At 35.8% G+C, this 24,316-nt stretch overlaps 1 protein-coding gene across 1 annotated transcript in view; it reads right to left on the bottom strand.

The window, feature by feature from the left end:
* Positions 1-368: 368 nt before the first annotated feature.
* The window catches only part of LOC116168693 (tetraspanin-2A), a 72,717-nt gene continuing 48,769 nt past the window's right edge, over positions 369-24,316 (bottom strand). The window contains exons 3-5 of the mRNA XM_031484642.1: positions 16,837-17,013; positions 12,661-12,846; positions 369-652 (exon numbers count right to left, since the gene is read on the bottom strand). Of these exons, the coding sequence (XP_031340502.1) occupies positions 572-652; positions 12,661-12,846; positions 16,837-17,013 (444 nt within the window). The 3' untranslated portion in view covers positions 369-571. The remainder of the gene's footprint in view (positions 653-12,660; positions 12,847-16,836; positions 17,014-24,316) is intronic.

Below are 24,316 nucleotides of genomic sequence, written 5' to 3'. Positions count from 1 at the left end.
CCGCATATACTTAATTACCTTCTATTTATGGAAGAACATTAAAAAGGACATTCGCGAATGCGAAACTAAATTTACTTGTTTAGCAAGAAAAAGGAATGATCATTTTGGAACGTCCCGCATAGTAATGCAAGATAGGGCTCCATCTCCCCAGTAATCGTGCCATTGTAGATTGTATTTGCTTTCCCCCAGCCCTAAACAACCCATTCAACCGATATTTATGCGAATTTTAGTGATATAGAACTCGCGCTGCTCGTAATATGATTTATGGCGCAGAATTCTCATTAATATCTCATTATATTTTGATACAAATACATGAGTTACCTGGCGCGTGCAGATATAAACCGATCTACATATTGTAATAAATAGAGAACAGTTCTAAAACGTTTATTGCATCAATTATATAAACATACATAAATTATTAAGTTTAATATTACACTCGTGCTGAGCGGGCGCTGTCATTTCGATATAGCAATGTGTGCTGTTACGGTTCTAACCTCGTTATTCTAAACTATTACCTAAATTATAAAACTTTAAAATACTAAATTAGTGTGCAAAAACATCCTCCTGACATCTATCGACGATACTCGGTGCTTTCTTCTTGTTCTTTCTTTATCGCCTGTATAAGGATGATCGCCATCACCGCGTTGCAGACCTAAAAAGAGAATATGGTTTTATTACAATAAATTTTACAATATTCAAAATACAAGGGGATCGTCATGAACAAATCTATAAATTTAACACACATGTGACGAACATAATCCGTGTAAAACCGATTAACAAACATTGTAACGTGGGGTTAGAGTTGTATAGGGGTTAAACTACGCGATTAATACCTAATGTTAAAAATACACCTTCGTTTTGTGCTGCCGACAGCAAACATATATTTGCTAAATATGTCTCTGCATTAATACTAAATTAGTTTTGGGGATGGATGACACAAGCCTTCTCTTTAATTAAAAAGCGACAGCCAAATAATACTACAGTTGACAACTTCTAAAAGGTTTAACAATGTTATTTCGTATGTATACATATATTCCAATTACTGCCAATAATTACTTGAGATTATTGTCAAATGCCCGTTTGGGAAAACCATTGGAAAAGGTCTACTGCCACATTCAGATAAACTTAGTTTGAAACTAGAACAGGAGATAAATTTGCTATTTGTGTTAAAACTTTATCACATTTTTACCACTTCACAATCCAATCATTGCTTTTAGAATATAATTCCAAAGCCTAGTCGAGAGTTTTGACCAAGTGAAATGCATTTTTTTTTTGCAATTTTGATGTGTAAACAAACACATTGCAAATTGGTTGCCTAAAAAATTAAGGTAAGACTACCTTAAGTAAAAAATGTAATTAATATTTCTGTCTTCTTCTATTACATGGAAAGAGTGCCTCTTACACCTGCCACACAGATGCCTGAACATATATGTCAAGTGTAAACATAACATAATATACTAAGGTTACAAGTGTACCTCAGGACGGAAAAAAAACAATGGTAGAGACTCAATTGAGACTCAATTGATTTTTACTGTTTAAACGATGAAATAATCAGTTCTTTGTCATTAATTTAGGTTAGATAGCCAAGAAGAGACGAAAGGGACAGGCACGGAATTGTGAAAATTACTTTATTGCAGAAAATAACACATCTATGGGTTTACGAAGACACGCTGTCATAATTATTGTCCATTGGTTTATCCATATCAGCGTTGATACTGCAAGCAATCACCGAACCTGGCAATTGGTGAAGGTGCACACACAAAATATTCGATGAACTAAAATTGTTTGCTCGGTAACAACGCCCTGAGGGGCAGCGTAATTGCATAAACACCTAAAAACGAAGCCCAAATGTATCGAGAACATTATATGCATTATGTTTTGTGCAAAAAGGTTTAATTAATAACACAAAACGCTACCCGGAAAATAATTTTCGCAACAATTTAATCACCTGTTCGTTGTAGCTGTTAATAACAAATCGGAAGGAAAGATATTTGAAAACGAAATCAAACGACGTCGTCCTAAAGGAACGCGTATTCGATTGTTCAAACGCCTTTCATTATACAAATTACAACCTTTCAGCATTGACATAACAGACTCATTTTGAGAATTGATACTTAATTGTTCCAATTTAGAATTACTCTCACCTATTAATGTTCAATTATTATTAATGAACCCACACTCTTAGCGGAATAATTGAATTTCAAGTTTTGGGTACACAAGGGGCGTGTTATGGCAGTTGGGACGGGTTTCCGGTTACAAAATCTCTTAGTGTGATCGTGAAAAACATTGCGTGGTGATTTTTGCTTAGGGTAAATTTAAATAACTAATACGGTTAACGCGCGTATTTCAGAAATAGGTCAAAACTTATCACGTCGTAAATTCGTGCCACATTATTTAGCTCAGAGCAGTATGAAACAACGGAAAAGCGTTTATAGACTATTACTTACAGCAAAATTATTTTAGCATGCCATACACAAGGAAAGTTTAAATAGCACCCTCTAAGTAAGCCTCTGGTCTGATACCATATCCTCACGCAATCCGGCCATTGATATCTTTAAGCGCGCTTTAACACTTCTGGGTCGCACACAACTCACACAAGTCGCATGAATAGTTCTAAAAAGAGGCGAATAGTTCAAAGTTGTCTGAATTACAAATTTATAAAAATAATTAGCATAATGAACGCACGCAATAAAATTGGAAAGCTGCACGAAACCCTAATTCGCGATACATATCCATAATTTTTGAGCAAATTTATATGATTGGACGCCATCAATTAGGGGATCAACGTTTCTTGCACGCACCAATGCTTCGTACATTAATTACTATCTACGGATTATGTACGCTTATATAAACACATTTAAGCTGTTGATGACAAACATTTGATGTTGGATGTTATTGATCACATTAACCGTTCAGTATTGTAATATATCAACGCCATTTATTACATTACGCTAGCATTGGGGTATTATTAAAATGAAAATCGAGTGAGAACCGTTTCAATTTAGCCTGGTACTAAGTACAATTTTAATTAAGCGATCTATAGATATGCTAAATTTAGTTTATTGGTATTACTTAGCTTGATTTGCCCTTAAATCATATATTTCATAAACTTTGATTTGGGTTAAGTAAAAAAACAAATACTGTATGGTAAAATTGAATAAATTATAGTAATGAATGTGACGTCATTGCCCTTATTTAGTTGCTCCACTTTTCAGGTTTCTTCACGGGATATAACAGCAAGAAGAGATTAGTCTTTTTCATATTTGCATAGAATGTGGAATAAAATAAAGTAAGCTGACCTGCTTGGATTGTCGAGTGGATGAAGTAGGTATGCAGTCGAAGCACGTTTTAGGTTTGGGGCAACCTAACCCGCTACAAAATATAATGTAACGAAGTACCCGTTTTCCGCATTGACGGTTATACGTTTTAGTGATCACTCTGTAAATGAACACCCGGTATCTAGAAGCAGTTTAAGTTGGGCGCTTCGTTACGAAAAGTGTCGTGCCGAAAGCATTTGTGTTGGTTCTAGGAATTGAACTAGAAGCTAAAGATAGGTAATTGATTTATTTTCTAGAGTTGTGTTCAGCTGCCACTACCGTAAATAAACCGTTCCCGTCAAGATATTTCAATTATTTTTGTTGCATCCGAAAGCTCTTGTCATTTAGAAGACGATGCAAACTAATATTTTAGAATTGTAGGCACTTTAAGCCATTATTAGCAGGTTTTTGTTCCTATGGTAATGTAAAACATTAAACTAACCAATTAACAATGAGCCTTACTGGACTACCAACTTTAGAAATTTCAATCCGGCCAAGTAATGTAAGTGGATTTAACCAAATAAATATTGTGTTGCCGTAAAAACATCCGATTAAGTCGTGAGGGGTATGAAAAGAAGTTTTCTTAATTAATTTGAAGTTTACAGACGTCAGCAGATGTCATAGGCTTCGTTCACACACGACGGTAATGGCGCGGAATCGCGCATTCCCATGAGGATCTTATTTACATGAAAATATTCCAAATCGCTCAGACAATACCGCGCGGGACCCGCGTGAGAATCGCGCTATTACCACCGTGTCTGAACGAAGCCTTAATTTTTGCACAATATTAATCGAACACGCCGGTCGGCTGGGAATCCTCTACATTCCCTCTCCATATTTTGGGAAGTGTATGTGAGGTTAACGTTTAATTTTTGGAGGGGATCTTCTGCCTTTTGGATTTTCCGTAAGTGACATTTGTAAGTACCGTATTAATTTTTGATACTTCCCGCAAATTTATTTATCACTGTTTGATTTTTGCTTCTACATTAAGTCGACCGCACCGTATTTACCGATTTTGCTTTTTCTTGCACAGAAATTTCTACGTGTTATTGCCAGGAAAGCTTGTTGCTACTTCCTGTTCCATTAATTATAAGGGGCGGGGGGGGGGGGATATAGTTTCGCTTTCCTGCATTTCTTTTCTCGTAGACATCGCTAATTAATTTGTGTTTGGTTGCTTTCATCCCGCTAGGAAGCCGTAATTTTGTTTTAGTTTTTCCGTGCGACCGCCGCCATTTTCTGAACTCAAAAAATTTACAGGAGGCGATGTAAGTTGCACTGGTAATTACATTGTACTGGGTGCTTACGTCTAAAGTGAGATAAAATTCGCACTTTTGAGTAAAGCTATAAAAATTTTCACATAATATGCTCTTTCGCCGACGAGGCGCCACGTTCATCTTCTCCTGGAACCCTCGTCAGTCTACCATTCTAGCAGCTGTTTGCCACAAAAGTTGATTGCTAATGACTGGACCATTTTTTTACTCTACTAAGCACTACATGATTACAATATTTGGGGTCGACTACTGGGGCACAGGTAGGAAAGCCCATATGAGTAGGGGTTGTCTACCTATCCAGGTGCTGATTATCCGATTTCTATTTTGATGTTTTTTCAGTGTTTAGGGTGGGTTTATGCAATCATTATCATCACTATCATTAGATCTCCCAGGCTACTGTTAAAGTGGAAGAAGCTGAGGTTTGAATATTAATTAAAGAGTGGTGGGACGGAACGACTCTGTTTCCTTGCTCGACCCACAATATTTATCTCCTTAATGCTTTCGTTAGGTTAATAGGTGCGAATGTATGTTTTAATTACGTCCACAGTTTCCTCACTATAGGTACAAAATATTCAGATCTAAAAGCTTTACTTTCTATTCGATGAGGATAATTCGAATGAGTGTAAACAATTTTTCAATGCAATGAAAATAGAGAATGTTGAATACCAACACTCTCCTGAAAATCCCACTTTTATCGAGAATTGCAAATTCGTCGAATAAAAATGTATACAGCACTATATTGGTCAACCCTTGTATTTTCCTTTCCCGTTATAAAAACTTAACGACCATAATTCTTTCGCATGCTTCAAGAAAAATTGGTACATTTTCTTAATGTCTCGTTCGCCACTGTTATTGCTTTTTTTTGCGAATCGCGAAAATCCGTTGGTAAAATTGAACGCGCACAACGATGCGGGGAAAGCCGACGACGACTGGGGTAGATTGAGAAATATTGAAATAAAATTGTAAAGGAAAAGCCTCCACATATTGAGCCCAGGCGTGTGCATTACGCGAGCAAAGCAATTTTAGTACTTTCCATTAAGAAAACACAATTACGACCGTCGTGACATTCTTATAATCGAAATACTTAAACTAATAGAGATTATTAAATTGACTCTGGAGTATTTTAGGGCCATTAACAATGTTTTTATTTGAAGTTTCCATTTGCTGATTATAATTCGGAAGGTATCTTTGAGAGTATTATCATAGTGATTTATATTTATTTTTATTGCATTTCTTTGAAAGTCTAAATGTAATGGAATGAAAAATCAATAAATAAAGTCTAACTAAATTTCTTTTTTCAAGAGCGTATTGTTATTTCCCTTTCGTACATAACAAACAGTAGACTGCAAACATAATTTATCCTCTTTAAATAACAACCCCATAAAATAATTTAAACCCAAATCCACTAAAATATATGGAAATTGAAGTTCAATCTCTTGTTGTCGTTTTTGGTCGGATAATAATCCGCGCATCGGATAATCAATTCATATAAAAACCGTTTATTTTCGTTTTCCAGCGGTTTCGATTAAAAGCCGCTGCTGGTTTAGGTGTACTTTTTCCACCTTTTCGATTCTTTAAGTTAATGTATAAATCACGGTTATTAGGAGCGTGCATGAAATATATTATGCATATCAAACATTTTAAGGGGTAGTTCTCAAAAAGTACTTTAGAGAAAGCACATAAATAAGGTGCACCAGATGTGTGTTGGCCTGTTTATTATGGCAGGAGTAACGTAAGGGGCGCCACTGCAAGTTATTATGGAACGTGTTACCTTTTGTCGCCGTCTGGATTAGAATTTTGTGGTAAGACCGGAACTTGACACTTTCCGGAAACAAACCTCAGCAAACTTGACGTTATATTGCATGTTTTAGGTCTCTCTATTTATTTCATTTATGTTATCTTATGAAAATGTGCTACCGTCCGACAATTTTTTTCCCTTTTTCCTTTCGATGGCGTGCTAGATTACAATTTTTGGGCTTCGGTATATGTCTGATTTTTATTCCGTTGTAATTTTTTGCTGAAAAATGTCGGAAATGTATGCCACATGTAACATATTAATATTGCTTCGTTCGCCTCGTCAATCACTTTACGTGTGGCCCACATTTGCCTTTTTAAAACATTTCCCTGCATGCAAGCAGACCGAAGTCTTTATTTGAGAAAGAAAAGGAGCATCCATATGACATATTTTAAAAATAAGCAATCGCGATGCTGCCAGCACGCATTTCTCTGGTCTTTACGCATCAGATCTAAAATCTCAAGCACTCAGAAGCATTGTAACTGGTGGAATTGTCGAGTTTCTGAGTATTTTATGTTTGTTTTGCAGACTACTATCATATGTACTCGTTTACTCGTATATTAGTCCAGTAAAATTATACCTGAAAGGGGGTACCTCAAATTGACCTGAAAAAGCGAAAAATTGTTCTAATAGCTTAAGATGGGCTTGGAAATAAGTAATCTGAAATTGTACCCCTCCAGGTTGAGGTTGAGGTTGAGCATAACTTTTGTGCCCCAAAAACTTCGAAATTTTTGGACTTTCTTCAGTTTTTCGCTAATAGGATAGGTATTAAATTTAGAGGTGTAAAAATTTCGAAATGTTCCAAGAACAATTTTTGCAAAAAAAATTCCTATCGTTAAAAATATAAGGGTTGATTTTGTGCCGCCATTCCTCAGCCAGGTCTGCAATTCTCTGTTCGGGTGTTATTGGAGAAGTATTGGACAAGTTTTCAGGGTGCCTCAATATCCAAAGGTGTCTACCAGCTCAAAGAGTTAAAATATCATAGCAAAACTAAAAAAAATTCCCACCAAGGTAATTTAAGGCTCAAACCATTCAATTCCAGTAGAACATTAATTGAGGTAGTAGCCTACGCTTTTGGACAGAATCATCCAGATTTGCTTAAACACTTGCAGACGCTTTGTGATAGCACAACAAACGATTTTTTTTCACTTTCTTTGTTTTTTGAAATGAATCAAATTTCAGTTCAGAACCAGCCCCGAGACCAGCCTTATACAACTTTTGGCTTACGGGATGGATTGACAGTTAATTATTATTATTCACTCACAATTTGTAACATAACACATGGCGGACTTAATACATCACTATCGGCACTGATGTTGGAACTAACTCCATCACAATGCAATTTTGATTATATAGCAAACGCCGGTCTTGTTCGAAAGTTCTCGAATGCTCTCGAATATTCTAGAACAAACATCATATTTCCCGGAAATAATGTGTTACTTCCGCCTTAGTTTCTTATCCCCAATCACTAATCTTTCATGGCGCTTCGATATCCATCGGGATTTCTAGAATATTCGCTTCAATAAGAACAAAAAATGACTACTATCTCAATTAATGCTCCAGCCAATTTAAAGTTTTACTGGACTATTACTTTTATCATAGAGCATAAGTAAATTCAGTAGAAACACCAGTACATACAAAAGTTGTTCATAGCACAGCGACGATGGACCTGGTGTGAATGTGAGTGTCGCGTGTATTTTGATAATTCGAGGGTCCTCAGAAGCAGGGTAAAATATTTCGTTAGTAACTGTCTCGGACGCGAAATATTTCAGACAACCAAAATAATTATTTAGTGTCTTTTGCTCATTAACACAATCGTTCTATTCAAGTTAATTTATCTATTTTTAACTAAGGGTTGGTGTTTGAATCGAAGAAATAAATTTATTTGACCTTCATTCTTTATGGTCGTAAGAATGTTATTGTTTGCCACCAGGGCAAGGTTATATCCCCAAAGAATTAATAATTAGGTTTTCGTAATCCCAAATGAAAGCTTATTTTAGATTATTCTTTGAAAATCTTGCATTGAAGTCTTGAATAAAAACTCAATTTCAAATGATACCGTAATGGCACAACGAACCGCAAAACTGCAGGGGTGAATTTTTTCTTTCCGTACAGAAAAGGGGCCAGTTACGCATATATCCTTGTCGCATTAGTCTTTCCGAGTTCCCATTGATTTTACTATTTCAACTCGGCGTATTTTGAGGGGGCCGCATTTCTTTTGGGAGAAGCAGATTTAACCATCCGAATACAATCCTTAACGCCTTTAGAAAGCTCCTCAGAGCATTACTACTGCTGATCAATGGACTTCTCCGTTCGGAAAGCTTCAAAATTGGGAATAGTTCAGTTTTAGAACTCGGGGAAACATTCCGCGAAACAAATAAAAGTCGAAACTATGCAGCGGATTATAAACCCGGTGCCACGGATTCTCATTAATAATAGCCAATTCTGCAGAGCATTAGCGTTCCCTTGGTAATTAAAACTGAATTTTATACGGCCTTATTAGTAATATTTATGTGCGAAACATTTTTTAAAATTCAAATAAAAAGAACGCTAATCTGAATTAATGCAATAACGTTCCTTATTAGCGGAATATAAGGAACAAACTTTCTCGTAATCGTGTTAAGTGAAAATTGCAATTTTATTTCAAATGAAAAATGTATTTCTCTTTCAAAGATCGGCGGAGCAAATTCAAACGTAATTTTCAAACTTTCAAAATAAAGTGATTATATTGCATCGGCTGTAAGAAATGAATTCCCTAGATATTTGACTCAATTGGACGAAACTACGGCTCGATTTTCATGTAGATTCACAGTTTTTGTTTCAAATAGATTTCGATTAGCTCTTCTCGGTAAATATTAACGGAATCCTTTTGAAATCTGTTTTGCTCCCGATGGATTTAGTAAACAAAAATTGATGGAGAGAGTGTTAGAACGCGGAAGTAAGTACATATTTCGCTAGATAGATAGCTGTTTAATTTTAATCTGGTTTAGATTTGAATATCGCGTGCCCTGAAAGTTTAATTTCCGTTTACTATACGTCAGCTACAATGAACGGAATGATTCGCGTTAAGGGATGTTTCCTTGCAAAATTGAACGACTCACTTGAGTTTTGTTAAGGCTTTTGTGTGAAATGATGAACACTGAGAAATAAATGAAAGCAACAAAATAAAATTCTTAACAAATGGACATCGTTAGCCCGAAATGTCAGTTTGCGTTATTAGGTTTGTTGTAACTTAGACTTGTATCTATTGCTATAAATTGCGAGGCTAAACGATAACGACGAAGAAGGGCCGAGCAAACAAAAGGGCCGCTCTCGTTAAATTAAATTTTCAGTTTATTATTGTAACGATTTACCAACACATAAATGACTCAACTGTAAGAATTCCTATTTCTATACAAAAAGTCGTCGAATAAATGTTGTACGTGCACATTTTCTCTGCGTACATTATGGAATTTAAGGGAAAACTCCCCCCCCCCCCCACTCTATTTTATAGTAATATATTTTTATTAACAACACCTGTGCTGTTACTACCTACCCCTCGCTGTGCGCACACCTTGATTTTCCGACGACAGATAGCACGTCTCGGGGGAAATTCTGCGGGAATTTTGGAACGAATTTAAGGGTTTATGTCTTCATTATGCTACAATAAATGTCAATAATTCTCAACTTATTACACAATTTTATGAAGATTTAAGTACCTTATGAATAAATTGGGTGCGTGAGAGCTTTTCTTACATTACTTTCTGTGTCGCGCACCTCCAAAGTGGTTAATTCAATTGCGATTAATTCTAAAACCAATTTCTAAACGTTACAGGATTGCAATAATTAAACCACTTTATCTAGGGCGAATCGTTTAATAATAATTTATTTAGGGAATTTCAAATGGAGGGATCGAGATGCTATTCCATTCCGTCGGCCTACAAATTGGCAGTAGCCGCAATTCTGATGAAACGAAATTGTATCTTAAGCTTTTGCTTAGCTAAGGCTTAAACAATATAAATGCAGTGTGCATCGTTTATTTACAAGAAGGGTCGCCCCTATATATACTAAGGGTTGTCCGGGGAAGATCACTTTATGCCGATTGCAGGGTATCGTTGTAATGTATACCTCTTACGTGCTTTAATCAAGAAATACACAAGGATATTGGCAGACAATATTGTCTACATTCGATGTTGAATTTCAATAGGTTTAATAAATGGTCGCATCCCTACGATAGTAGTGTTTACGTTGATTGCATTTTGGTGGCATTTGTTAAGAAACTTCACATTTTAAACCGCCATTTAGGTAGAAATGTTATCACTTTTACGGTGAAATTAGTCATTTTTTGTTCATTTGGTTTACAAGTTTAAACTCTGGAACAGGTAGTAAGGCCAGGTATTTCATATAAGTTCATATAACTAGCACATTTCCGTAAAAATTTGATGATCTGCCATTTTAAAGTTAGTTTCTTATTGTAAATTTAGTCCAAAGATTGTTTAATTCCGTTCTACTTGTTGTGTTTAGTTGGTGTGATAAATAATGGGTAACATTATGGAACATTAATAAAAAGTTCTTATCGGACAAGAATTAATTGGTTTTTCGACAAACACTGTCACGTGCTAGATAATCGATGCAGGCGTTTTATCAGTTATGACGGCGTAGATGGAATTTCGAGTGCCGTCGGGAATAACGATGTGGATTCTATAAGAGGAGGTGGTTTTTTTCTTAAATTGGAAGAATGAGAGTAAACGGGGCTGTCTCGGGTTATCTTGAAAGAGAGCGTAATTGTGGTATGGGTTCCAAAGTTCAAATCCCCTTATGTGCACTTGCAGTGCAGTAACATAATACGAAAGTTTTTTGTAAGTCCATTCGTGATAACGAAAAAAACATCACGTCCTTGATCTAAACTCGACTGTTTTTTCTTATCCATGGTTTTACATCTTTTTGTATGTCACGTGTAGCAATTAAGTGCATCATGTTTTTAATTGTGCCAATAGGAATCGTTATATTAACGAAAGTACAAAAGACAGAAGTTGTGCTTCCCCACTGAAATTCACCTGAATTAGCTTTTTTGTTCACTCACAATTGTAACCGAAGAACTGTATTTAAGAAGGCAAAATATATCTTAGACATCTCCGCTCGAAAGGTTTCCGAAACCCATTAAGAGTCAACGTTCCATAGAAGTTAAATTACGCAGGGAAGACGTTTGTCATTTCCACTACAATCTGAGTAATTATTTTTGAATTTTCATTAATCGTGTAGTTTATTTGGCCAATAAATTTCACCCCACTAAATTTGATACTCTGCCTACTTGTAGAAGTTACAGCATTCTATAATATACTACTGCTATACTTGCACGCACATCTGTACGTTGCAGATGCAGACTGTCTAACATTACCAAGGGTTTAATATCAAATGTCAAAATACCCTAACTGTATGTATAACCTCAAATTTAATTTTTAATTTAATTAAATTGATTTTGTATAAAGGAATGCATCAGTTACCATTAAAGGAATTTTTGCATTAGATGCAGCCAAAGCTTAAAAGGGATCAGTCGATGATATAAGCATTTCGTATACTGTTGAGTGAGTTTCCAAGAGGTCATGTGCATTGTAATAAGAAAGGGGCCACCAACAAAGGGAGTCTACGTTGTATTAAAATCTAGTGATTGTTATTTAATATTAGGAATGCCATACAAGCAAGCATAAGTATTCTTTTATTATACCTTGGAAGATAATATATCCTCAGATACATTTTCTTTGACAGCGCGTTTTTCATATTGCTGAAATTTAAATATTTAGCTGGGGGGTAAGAATGGAGTCCTAAATTAATAGCGGAAATCTAGGTTGTACTAGAGATTACACAACAGCAAATTACGTGCCCTGTACGGCTTCCCTTTCACAAGTGAATCCACAATTATACTCTGTTCAAATAAAGACACTCCAGAAATAAAAACTTCCCTCATCTATTCAAATCGATAAAGTAAGAGGGGAAAGATGTAAGATCAAATTCGGCAAAGTTTGACCCGCGTATAAGCATATAATTCGAATTCTCGACAAGTCTAACTTGGTTTCACGACAATTCCTAATCCTGACCAATTAATCACTGGAAAAGTATATAAAGTTTGCAAGGATCGTGTAGCTTAAAGATAAAGGCCAACATAAATCCAAGAATAACAAAGAAGTCCGGGAAATATCAACGGCAGTTTTTTAGTGAATCCTTTCACCCGAAGCACAAATTCAAACTTGTTCGCCGATTGATTTGTTACACAGCTCAAAAGTTAAAATAAGTTACTTACAAGTAGAAAGCAGACGGCCATTGTTAAACCGGTAACCCAGGCGGCCTTCTCCTCAAAGTACCAAGTTAATTCATCCACACATCCGTAGAAGAACGGATTTCCAGTTACGGTGTCTCTGCATTGAGTGGGAAGAGGTTGCCGCAAGTTCAGATAGTCGTGAGCCCCTTCTGCTCCACAGCACCCAATCTGTAAAAAGTTAACTTTAGTTTTCAATTTTCCACCAACTAATACATTGCAGTGTTTTGTGGTGCGTCGGAGAAATAAAAGTTTGCTAGACACAACTTTAATGAAATGATTACAATTCGCTGATACAAGACTCTCGTTCACCCTTACTGAATGAATCGAACGGCCTTTTGATTGAGAGTGCATTATGTAAAATCGTATTTTATAAAAAATTTGAATAAATCAGATAAGAATTTGGCTTTCTCTAGAATTTGATAAATCGTTACGTTTTTGTAGAAATTCGAAGTGCTTGGAAACTTTGAAACTCTTAAGAGCTTCTGTTACAAGTACAACCATTATCGTACGTTCAGTAATTGAATGCTACCCGTTCGGCTTCTATAGAAGCACAAATATGCACCGCGTATTTTTTTTTTAATATTAAATTTGATTCGTTCGTAATTGGGAACCTGGAAATTGGACGCGTTATCGTCGCATCGTTGCATTTAAGTAATTTATAAAAGTCTTGTTGGATGTTTACACAGTCAAATTAAAGTTCGCCAGGGAAAATGCTGGTCAAATTAACGACACGAACGGAGAACTTCCTCTAACAATAAATTAATAGAATAAAGTGTAGCCATATTCTCCTATTGAGAGAATGTTGTTAGCAAACCTGGGACGATATTACAGTCACAGTAGTTACAGCTAGTATCATGCTTAGAGGCTTATGGGTTGCGGATCGCCTATGTTCTGTGAGGTCGAGGCTGCAATTTTATATTAGTAGGGCAGTTCCAGGAGAGAAACACTTTAATGTTTGTAATTTTGATCTAGGTATCACTTTACTTGTTTTCAAAGATGCAGCTGCAAGAACCATGTGAAATATTTATTGTCATATCAACAATAATTACAATTGGGTATCTGTACTCAATTTTCGATTTATTATTGAACTTTTGTTTAACTGCGAGATGTTTCAGCGAAGGTCTCCCATTATAATTCGGAAGAGATTGGCAACATGTTTGATTAGATTTCTGAAATTGCAAACCAATTGCAAAGTTTTAAATCTGAAAAGTGTTTTTTTCGCAATTGGCGTTGATGGAATAAACGACATCATAACATTTTCCTAATTTGCATATTGATAACATTGGTTATCAATTACGGGAGTCTATGCATAAAACGAGATAGATAATTCGATTCTAAAACTCATCGTAGCTAACTTGTGTATTGATTGAAGGAGTAATGACTTTGAACAAGATAGAAGGTAGCTCTCCCTTATAACTTTATATGTAAAAGTAATGGAACGTTTGAGATTGTAGGGAACCGGGAGGCAATTCGATTTCGGAAGCGTCACCGACATATTTATTTATGAACGGAAGGTCCTTTTTTGCTTGTGTAAGCATCAAATGATGATACATTTATCAAATAAATCCGGCATTAACATTTATACAGAAAGGATTCGTAACTTCTTGTTTACGAACGTGCTTATTTTTCTACGGTTCCGCTTTTGGGGAAAGTGCTCCAATCAGACATTATCGAAATTTTGTTTTATATTCATATTAGTATAAAAGTTCATTGGAAAATATATCAAACAAATGGATACGATGGAGTGGATCGGAAATTTGGTATAAGGAACGCGAATAAAGGGGGTCGTTACTTTTTGGAAATTGCGCAATTCTAATAAAATATGGCCGGGTCAAATTAGAGACGGGGAATTCACTTGACCGTGAGTATTGATGTGCAAAATGGGCTCTTAATCGGAACGCAGCCTAGTTTTGTTTTCGAATATGTACGGCGCCTATTACGCCAAACCCCCGTTGGCGATATCTATTAATCAAATATTTAGTTTAGATTGGTATTCCCAAACTAGTTGGCACCTGTACGGCGGTTACCTTATTTAAGATAGGGATAAAGACATACGCCGCACCACATCCGCAATTCGCCACAAGGGGGTTCAACTCATTTGACCTGCGTTATGTACCTCGGTGTGAGAGAATATGTAAAACGGCTCTTTTAATGTGTGTACAAAGTCTACTAACTAAATTTACTCTCGAGGAAAACCCTAAAATCTTTTAAATTCATTTACGTCGGGTGGCCCGATTTTAAACTTTGCGCTGTCCGTTTTAATTTACTGTTAACATTTTTCTACATAAAATATGTTTTCCCCACATGCAGATGAAAATGACGGAGGGGTCGTTGTGCTAGTGCTAATTTAATTGCCCTTTTTAACCTTCTGCAATAAAGAAATACTTAGGATCTTATTCATAACTTAATCCCTTCTCCCCAAAGCACAGTCGATAATTCATTGATCTCAGTCTAGACTCTAGACGGTACCAAACTTCATTCTACTTTTACTACACCTCAGATTACGTCCAATGAAAAAACGTAGTGAAGCAAACGGAGTCTGTGCATTGTGCAACGGTAGCTATGCTAAAATAAAAAAATAAAATTTCTATTTTGGACCTAAGTAAAAATCGTATGGAGATATCGTACACTTCTTTTTACGAATAAGACAAAAGTGTAGGGACACTAATGGGGAGAGGAATATTAATATCAATAATTAGAAAAATGGTTTTCTTTTGAACCGTTGTAATGTGAATACAAAAATGGCAAGTAGTTTTAAAAACGTAACATTATTTTTACATCAAGTCTATTTCCATATATACGAGTATAGTTCAAAATAGTAGATTATATGACGAGGCAATAATAATAGCTATTATTATTATATTATATTATTATTATTCTGTAATTAGGCGCAAGCCTGTTGCGGGCCCATAACAAGAGAGGGATAATAAATAAATAAATAAATAACGCCTAATTTAACTTTTAAAATTGAAAAAAATTCAACTGTTATATTTTGCACACTGTTGCCCATTGTTTAATCTATAATTACTTCCACGGGCACGACACATGCCATAAAAAAGTCACTCTAATTTTCCATGAAATTTTAGGTCAAAGGATTTGCAGTAGGAATTTCTTTTCGTGTGTTGGATTTGCGTATTTTCATGTTCAAGGACCCCCAAGTGCCAAATTTTTAAAATTTTATATAATTTATTGTATTAGCTATTTAAGTTTTTCTGTATGGTATACAATATTCCAGATCTGATTTTTCGATGTACTTCTTTGTACAAGCATTGAAATAGTTATCTTTTGAATTTTCTCTACAAGTTTATCAAAAAAATTCTGCATAACTTTCGGCGATATGAAGTGTACTGGCATACGGGCTTAGTTACATTTACAAGGGTCGAAAACCTTACTTCCATAAAATGAAACTCCTGCGGCACTGGCACAAATTTTTAATGTAACAATTTTATTTGATCCACGGATAGCTCAGTAATCGTATGTAGTATGGGTGACACTCCCTAGGTACAGTAATAAAATGTTATATATATATACTACATTTATGGATCACCGTGTACATACAACAATATTTTAACGTTATACGTATTAGGTCAGCAAACAATCTTGTATCTTCACTTTTCTTCTATTGTAAGCATGGTATTGTTCCGAAATTTCCAATCACTGACATTGTACTTATATTTAAAGATATGTGCATTATGGGTTTCTATTAAACAACAAACAGTTGACCGTTCTGCGTTCAGTTTAATGAAATTAACAATATCTCAAATAAATGTGGAAAATCATACAACAGGAAAATGATACACCAAATTTCAGGAAAGAAAAATTGGAAATCAAACGTTGCCTACCACGAAAGGAACACACTTTAATGCTTAGTAATTTCCTAACAAATTATTGCTTTCATTTCATCATCTTTTTCATTTGATCGTGACAAATTTCCGATTTTCGCAACATAAGATCGGTATTGGAAAACTTCAAAGTCAAGTCCATCTATTTTGCCGCACAAAAAACAGCTTTACCAACCCCGTCACAATATTCGACATGAACCAATATTTATCTTGAGCTTACGCAACTGAAAACGTGAGATATTCAAGAAAAAAGAGCTCCGCTTGAGAAATTGAAATCTGTACGTCTACGTATATATTACAAGCAAAGTGTACTTACGCTTTCTTGTATCATCGCCAAGGTTTTTTGCGCATAGTCTTCACGGGAGTACATAATCAAACGTCGCATACTCTCCTTAATTAACGGCTGAATTAAAGAATCTCTAGCGCTGTTTTCCAAAAGGAACGCCGATCCAATCCCGCCGAACACGAAGCCCAAAGCTTGCGATCCCACATACTGAAACAAATAATTTCATAAGAAAGCGGTGCAGATATAATTAAGACTAAACCAAGTACAGTAGTTGGAATATATAACTTAATAATACCTTAATTCCAACATAAACCACCTGAAATGAAAGACGATTTTCATTAAGCTCAGTAATGTGCTTATCTAACTAATTAAAAAAGTGAATTTACGAAGAATTATTAAATTCGCGAAATTAATTCGCAGCGAAATTTACTAGAGCAGAAAATTAAAAACACATTTGAGATTTGACTGGTTTATTGGACGTTCGCACGTTCGGAAAATGTAATTTTACCACCCCGTATAAAGAACGGTACGAATAAATAAGGAGGGTTGGAAATTTACGTACTCACGATTCGTGTTCTAGTAGAGCCCTCATAATTTCACTGCATTTTTAACTGATTACGCGTTTAATTTTGTTTCAGCTATCTAAGCCACTTTTCCTCATTTTATTTATTGGAGATCGGAATGAATATGGGTAATGAATAAAAAGCCCAATTCAAAACAAGTTTTAGCAACTGTTTGCGATTTGTGCGCAGCGGTGGTATTTCCAGTGCGTGTTTGCCAATTTTACCAGGTCGTTTTTTTGTACAATATTTTCGAGTATGTTAAAACGACGGCATATTTCTCTCCACATTGTTACGGGAAAAATGTTGCTGAAAATCTCTTCATTCCCCAATCAAGGTGAAGAATGTGAAACACACGTCGTAGTGTAACGAAGCACCCGTTTTCGTACAGCAATTTGATGAACACACCGTACATTGATGATGGAAGCTACGAGCTTTAATGAACACCCGGTACTTCGACGAATTTCTTTTCTAGGAGCAGGAAACAGAAGGTAAAAGCAATTGTGTTAATTTGTAGCGTCATTTAGCCAACGATAAGGAAACTGAGATGCCTTACCTAATGTTATTTTATTTTATTTTTTATAATTGTTCCTGTAGACATATAGTAGCTGTTATTGTTGCAGTCTCCGAAAGCTCTCCTTCTTTAGAAGACGAAAGAAAATTAATACGTTATAATTTAAGTTCCCTTCTTTTCTTAATAACCAACTGTAGTTTCCCAATGTAAAGCGAAAAAGAGCATTATAATCGCAAGGTCGTGCAGTTTATTATCGCAGATTTCCATTTATCCGAAATTCCATGTATCAATGGTCATTACTGGACTGCCGAATTTGTAAATTTTATTCCGACCAATTAAGTGAGTATAATTAGCCGTAGATAATTAACTGTGTTGCAGAAACTTAATCTGATAAGATTTTTGCTAGCGTTATTGGAAGTGCGCTTAATTAATATAGATTTTGAGATTTGTAAGACGCCCGGGAGCCTGGAAATTAATTTAAAAAAATTTCAATTTTGGACTATCACGAGAGTATGCCAGTGTTCTAGACAAAATATTCACCCTGTATATAAAATCCACTGTATATTATGATTCAAAAATACAAAGGAAGGAAATGGACCGAAGATTCCAAAAATAACAATTTAATTGGTTGCAAATTGCTAATCTCGGCTAGAGAGCAATTGATATTTCTTAACCTTTTGCTGATATTAAGAAGCGGATTTATTGCAATGTGGTTACTCCTTATAAGAAACTGTACAATGAAATCAAAAAGCATTAGAATACAGTGTATTGTAGAATTGCCGATTTATTAAGTAAATTCGATGTTGGATTACATAAACTCAAATCTGACGAATAATTTCCTTTTATAAAACGAATTTGCATTTTACTAGAAAATGCAATAATGCAGCTGCCAAGTGACGTCGAAGTCTGTTGTAATATAATTTCGAATCAGAATATTACACACTTCGGATCTGTCAATTTTCGTAAAGCTCGTCACTTACAAAATGGTTATAGAAAATCTCCCTCAACTTTAATTTTCCGTTAGAGAAATTCAACTTTAGAGAATCAAACTTTGCCTCTCTCTTATTTGCTACGTTAAAGTTGAATTAAGGTATTGCCATAAATTTCGAACTGACAAAGTTGACCGATAATAAGTTTGGGTGTGTACCTCGGGGTGTCAGTTTGGAAATTAATACCGATAGACGTTATATACGTTCTATGGCTACCTTCGGTTTTGTTTGTTGAGGGACTGAAACAGATAACGCCCTAAATTTCAGACCCGATAAAGAAAAGACAGTCCGACATCTGGGTAACGATTAATGTAGCGACAATGCAAACCGTAATATATTCATTCGTACGCAACTCCATGAGAGGGCCTAATTTATCGCCGAAACACAGTGACTATCTCAAGCAAACTTTCACGCTTTTGTTGTGAAATGCATCGGCTGGATGGTTCCACTTTAAGACGCACGTCACACCTGATCCCATAGAGGCAAGTGGTAAGTTCTCACCTCGCTCGGGACGTTCTCCCGGGAGATCCAGTAGACCCCTACCCAGATACCTTACTAGCGGTGGAAACGTCGTTTTTACAATGCCATTCTACTCTTTACACGCACGTAAAAAAGATATTCCAAAATCGAATTTAAACCACCGCTATAACATATAATTATTGATAACAAACCAATATTTCATCTATTACCAATCACTTGCAGTTTTATTTTGCTAATTTCCTTGTAAATAATATACATTCGTATAGGGGGAAATCTTTTCGAAGCAATAACTCAGATTAAATGAGGTCGTTTGCAGAATTGCCTAACAAAACCAATTTTCCAACAGAAACTGAATATGAAAGGAAGCGTTCCACGATCTCATTTTCCATAAACAAAGATACATCCAAACAATACTTACGAAATATTTCGTTCGTAAAATCCGATTTCTATGTATGATCAAAGCGAATCGTCCTAACCGTATCATCGTTCTATTTGCGAAAACAATATTAATGATATCGGTACCAAACGGTACGTGCAATTTTCCTACGTACATATTTTATTGTTTAGTTATTCAGATCGCTCCAATCAATCTTAATGGGTAGGTGCTTGGGTAATTTGTCTTCTCGGGGTGTTTAAATATCGTTAGATTTTAGGGTCGCGTGAATGTTCATCTAGCTAAAGGAGAACTTTTCACATTCTGTTTACCTACCTTAATTTTCCATTATGTATTCGCCACATGAAACATTTGTTTAAGTTGCTGCAATTATAGCATCTTGATCTTTGAGCCATCATGTCATTAAGCCAATATCGTATGATCTACCCAAATTATTTGACGCGCATCCATAAGTTTAAGTGTGTCTTAATCTGGCCCAGTTTTCTAAACGGAATCTTAGTCAGCACACAAACTACTCATTTAACCTAATATAAATGGATAAAATTCGTTTCTTTCCGGCCTAACTAGGCTTGAGTGGCAGATGTGCCTTTGAATATAGCCCAAAAACGGCCTTACAGCCCAAAAATAAAAAACAACCATAATATTTGGGCAGAAAACGAGTGATGACTATAAAATTATATGCGATTTCAAGAAAATGTTACAAAGTCCTTAGACTGTTGTGCAGTTGGAGGGTTACCATATTTCCAATTTTTCAGGGGGTCAGTCAGAGAGAGCTAATTTATTGGAACTTATTCCAGTTACGCAATTTTAAGTTGAATCATCTATAGTTTTATTTTCAGCGCAAGGGCGGACGCGGGTCTAGTTGTGATTGGCGGTGTCATTTGATTTATTCGAATCCTTTGTGCAGCCCGGTTGGAGTTTTCATGTCAGATTTTTTTATATTGGTGACAAAGATGTATTTTATGTGTTGATCAATATTTGCGTAATTAATTCTTTTCGGAAGTTGATAGAGGCCACCGAGTCTCTCAATTTTCTTATAGCAGATCCCGGAAGTATACGAGGAGAGATTATAAAATTCTGTTTCAATTTTGATTTATTTTAAATTAGCTGGACAGGTGTTCTGTGGGTGGTGCAGTGACCGCATACCATTGCACATAGCACTTTATTTAGATAGTTGAATGAACACTGTTTTTTTTCCATATTACCAGTGTACGTGCTATTCGAAGCATAAAATTCTTTGGAAAAAGGAAAGAAAGACCTGTAAAAAAACCGATAAAACCGATAAAAGAAACTGGAATGCATGATAAACCATCTGTCTAGTGGTCGTCATTTTGCACAACTATCATTTTAAGACAACAGTTAAATGTGTTGTAACTTATAACATTTAAAATCCAGAGTTAAAAGTGGTGTACCAAGTATTATTCTGCTGAATCGTTTTTCTTAAATCCACATTGTAGATACCTAGTCTAGGTGCGTGGTCTAGGCTTTGCACTACGGAACGTTCTTGTGTAAATCGCTTCATGCCTCTCATTCACAACAATTTAGTTGATGTGCATTACACCGAAACCCACATTATAGAAGAGGTCCCTGTGGTTGCATCTTGGCGCTTGAGGGACTTTGGTGAGAATCCGAATTTGAGCATGGACTGTAGCAGGCGGTCGCTTAACTTTGTTCAAAAGTTTAGCTTTCAAAATTGAATTTCATTGAACATAGGAAAATACTGCTTCATAGCGAACGTGAACAAAAGTATATCTGGAAATAAAAACGATATCGCGTATGTGTGAAGATTCGCGGTTGGAATTCGGGAACCGGAACATGCAATGAGTGAGTGAAATCTATCCGAATAGTAGTAAAAAATTAGTAGTTTAACTTCGGGAAAAAAACATATTAAGTAGTGAGAACACCTAAGCAGCCGTGTTAATCGTTGGGAACACCACTTCCACCATAACATAAATGACTACTTTAAAAAATTTCAAATAAATCGCCAATCAACAACGGAATGCACCAAACGTACCCACTTTTCCAAAATGAAACGCGCAATTCTTTGACACCTTATCTTTTAACAGCGAAAAACGCTTGATAAGATTCCTTTCACAACGACAGATTTGTCTTACCTTTAACACCTTATCTCAATTCAATAAACTAGAAAAGCGATAAAATTTAAACAAAAATTACGCAATTACAGATATTCTACGAGGAAAAACAACGCTGAGATACAAATTCAAGCGAAACGAACTGACTCTGTGCTTATTTCGTAGATAATATACAGTATTTCCCGTCATTATTTATGGCGTTTAGTGAAAATTTGCTCTATTTTCAATGTGAACATCTCTCCTCCTCTCATTTAAAGTGTTCCAGTAGAGGATATCATAAATGTTGAATGCTACGAAAATTGCCAACCCGCCTGCATACCTAGACCGTTCATCGGCAGATAAGTTAAGAGTAAAAAAGAATCACATTTAATCGCAAAACGCACGCAGTTTATTCCAGGATTTCGTTTTCATGATTAGATGAAGGAGCAACTTGAAAAAGGATAGTGCGTTTTGTGCCTCCGGTTATGTAAAACTGGAGCCCTATTACACCCTTTTAGGCAATAAGGAAAAGCTGAGCCGTTAGAAACAAGACAACTAAAATAAACATCTGGGCGAGATCAAAAGAGAACCCATTTTAGTAAAATGATACACTAATATTCCATTAAAGTCAACCGATTTGGTAACACGGCGTTAACTGACAAAGCAACGGTGTCGTTTTTCTGTTTGTAAACTCCATAATTAGTCCGTATCACTTACACTTTCGGTTTCCAACGAGACAAACTTGGGGCAAACATAGTTAGACTAATGCTAAATGTTTTAGAACATGCAACTGCTTTTATATTATTATGGTAGTTTTAAGTGGGGTAGTTTAAAATTATCTGCTAATGTAGTTTTGTAGTTGAAACATTTGTTTGCGAGGAGAATTTCTGAAGTTAATATTCATGATCGTCATTAAAATGACAACCTTATACTACCCGTAGGTTTATTCAATCGATCTAAAAGTTCTGGATATTAATAAACCGTGTTCAGTCTTACATTTTGTTTTGGTAATGTAACCCCGAAAGGCGGGAAATAGCGTGAATTACCTCATATCGCCGTCTGCTTGAAGCAGTCAGCGACATGTAATACAAATACCGAAATCAAATTTTCCACCTGCATTACTTCACCTCGCCATTGTAAAATGTTATTGTTAGATGTCTGATATCTAGACCTCGTACGACTGTAAATCATACAATGCAACTCAATTTCCTCTTAACATCAGACAGCCAACCGATCGCCACCAGAACGATTTGAAATGATCGATGGTCTAAAGGGCTATCTATCTCCGCATTCTCATTTATACTACCAATGTCAGGAGCACTATGTGGACCGCTTTCCATTCGTGATGTGAGGTCGATTTTATAGCGTTTCTCCGTCCAATCAAAGCCAAGTCCAAACTTGGTATTTAGTGTAAATTTATGTCATCAATATCTTCTACAAAATTGTTTCCGTTTCCTACCGCTTTTGTTGCAAGGGCGGTAATGAGAGCAGTGCTCTGAAGAGCTTCTTTGTGGTTTGCGGCGCTCTAAGAACAGCCAGCATCCCGTTAGACGATCATTTAGTAAAACAAGTTAGTGCAGTTGACACCCTGGGGTTCTCATACGACTTGCTATTTTCATTAAGAGTTTCCCTATACGACGTTAGAGCAAAACGAAACTAGTAACTTGATTTAGAAGCATCGCGTTTATGTAAGAAAGTAATTAATATGTGAACTATTATGAGATTGTGTGATTATTTCCCGAGGTATACACATGGGAAATTGAAAGTTAAGCGCAATTCTGGCACTTAATTGTACATTTCAGAATTTAATTAACGCTATTTTAGTAGTGGCTCCACAAATATTACTTGAAAAGATTCAGAAAATACAAACTTTTAGACATAGTGGGCGGTTTACTTACTGAAGTGAGATAAATATAATCAAAGGCATTTCCATTAAGAGCATGTACACAATTTATTACACCCAATCGTGACTTCGCATCTAATTAATCTGTGGTTGGTTCGCATTATCCACATTTCTCGCTGTTCTTGTAGTCTCTGGCGAACTCATAAGTAATTTGCAACACCCACCGATCAACGGTTTCGTTTTTTTGCTGTCACGAATTTGTTTCGTGAACATGAACCGGGAGTCAGTGTGTGGGAAATAGCTATTATAAAGGCGATGGTAATAAAATGATACTCGTATATGTGTGGGGGTTATGGTGGATGGTGTAACGAATGATATGAAAGCAGTGTTACGAACACACTTAGTTAAAAAAGTGCAAATATCTTTCAACCCTGCGATGATTCCCACACTACCATTTCAGATTTCTAGACTTTCAACACCATCATTGTACGTGTACGTTTCTATTTGGAACAAAATTTGGTAGCATCATAACGACTACGACCTCTCAAAGACAAGTGGAGTCGGAAACCAAAGCGAAAGAGAAAATGGCTCAGAATAAACGCAGATTTAATTAGCTATTGGAAGTCAATCAACATCAAAATACCTTTCGTATTATATC

The sequence above is a fragment of the Photinus pyralis genome, unplaced genomic scaffold, assembly GCF_008802855.1.
Source record: "Photinus pyralis isolate 1611_PpyrPB1 unplaced genomic scaffold, Ppyr1.3 Ppyr1.4_LG4, whole genome shotgun sequence".
Lineage (NCBI taxonomy): Eukaryota > Metazoa > Arthropoda > Insecta > Coleoptera > Lampyridae > Photinus > Photinus pyralis.
This window is presented reverse-complemented; position numbering and strand designations above follow the sequence as displayed.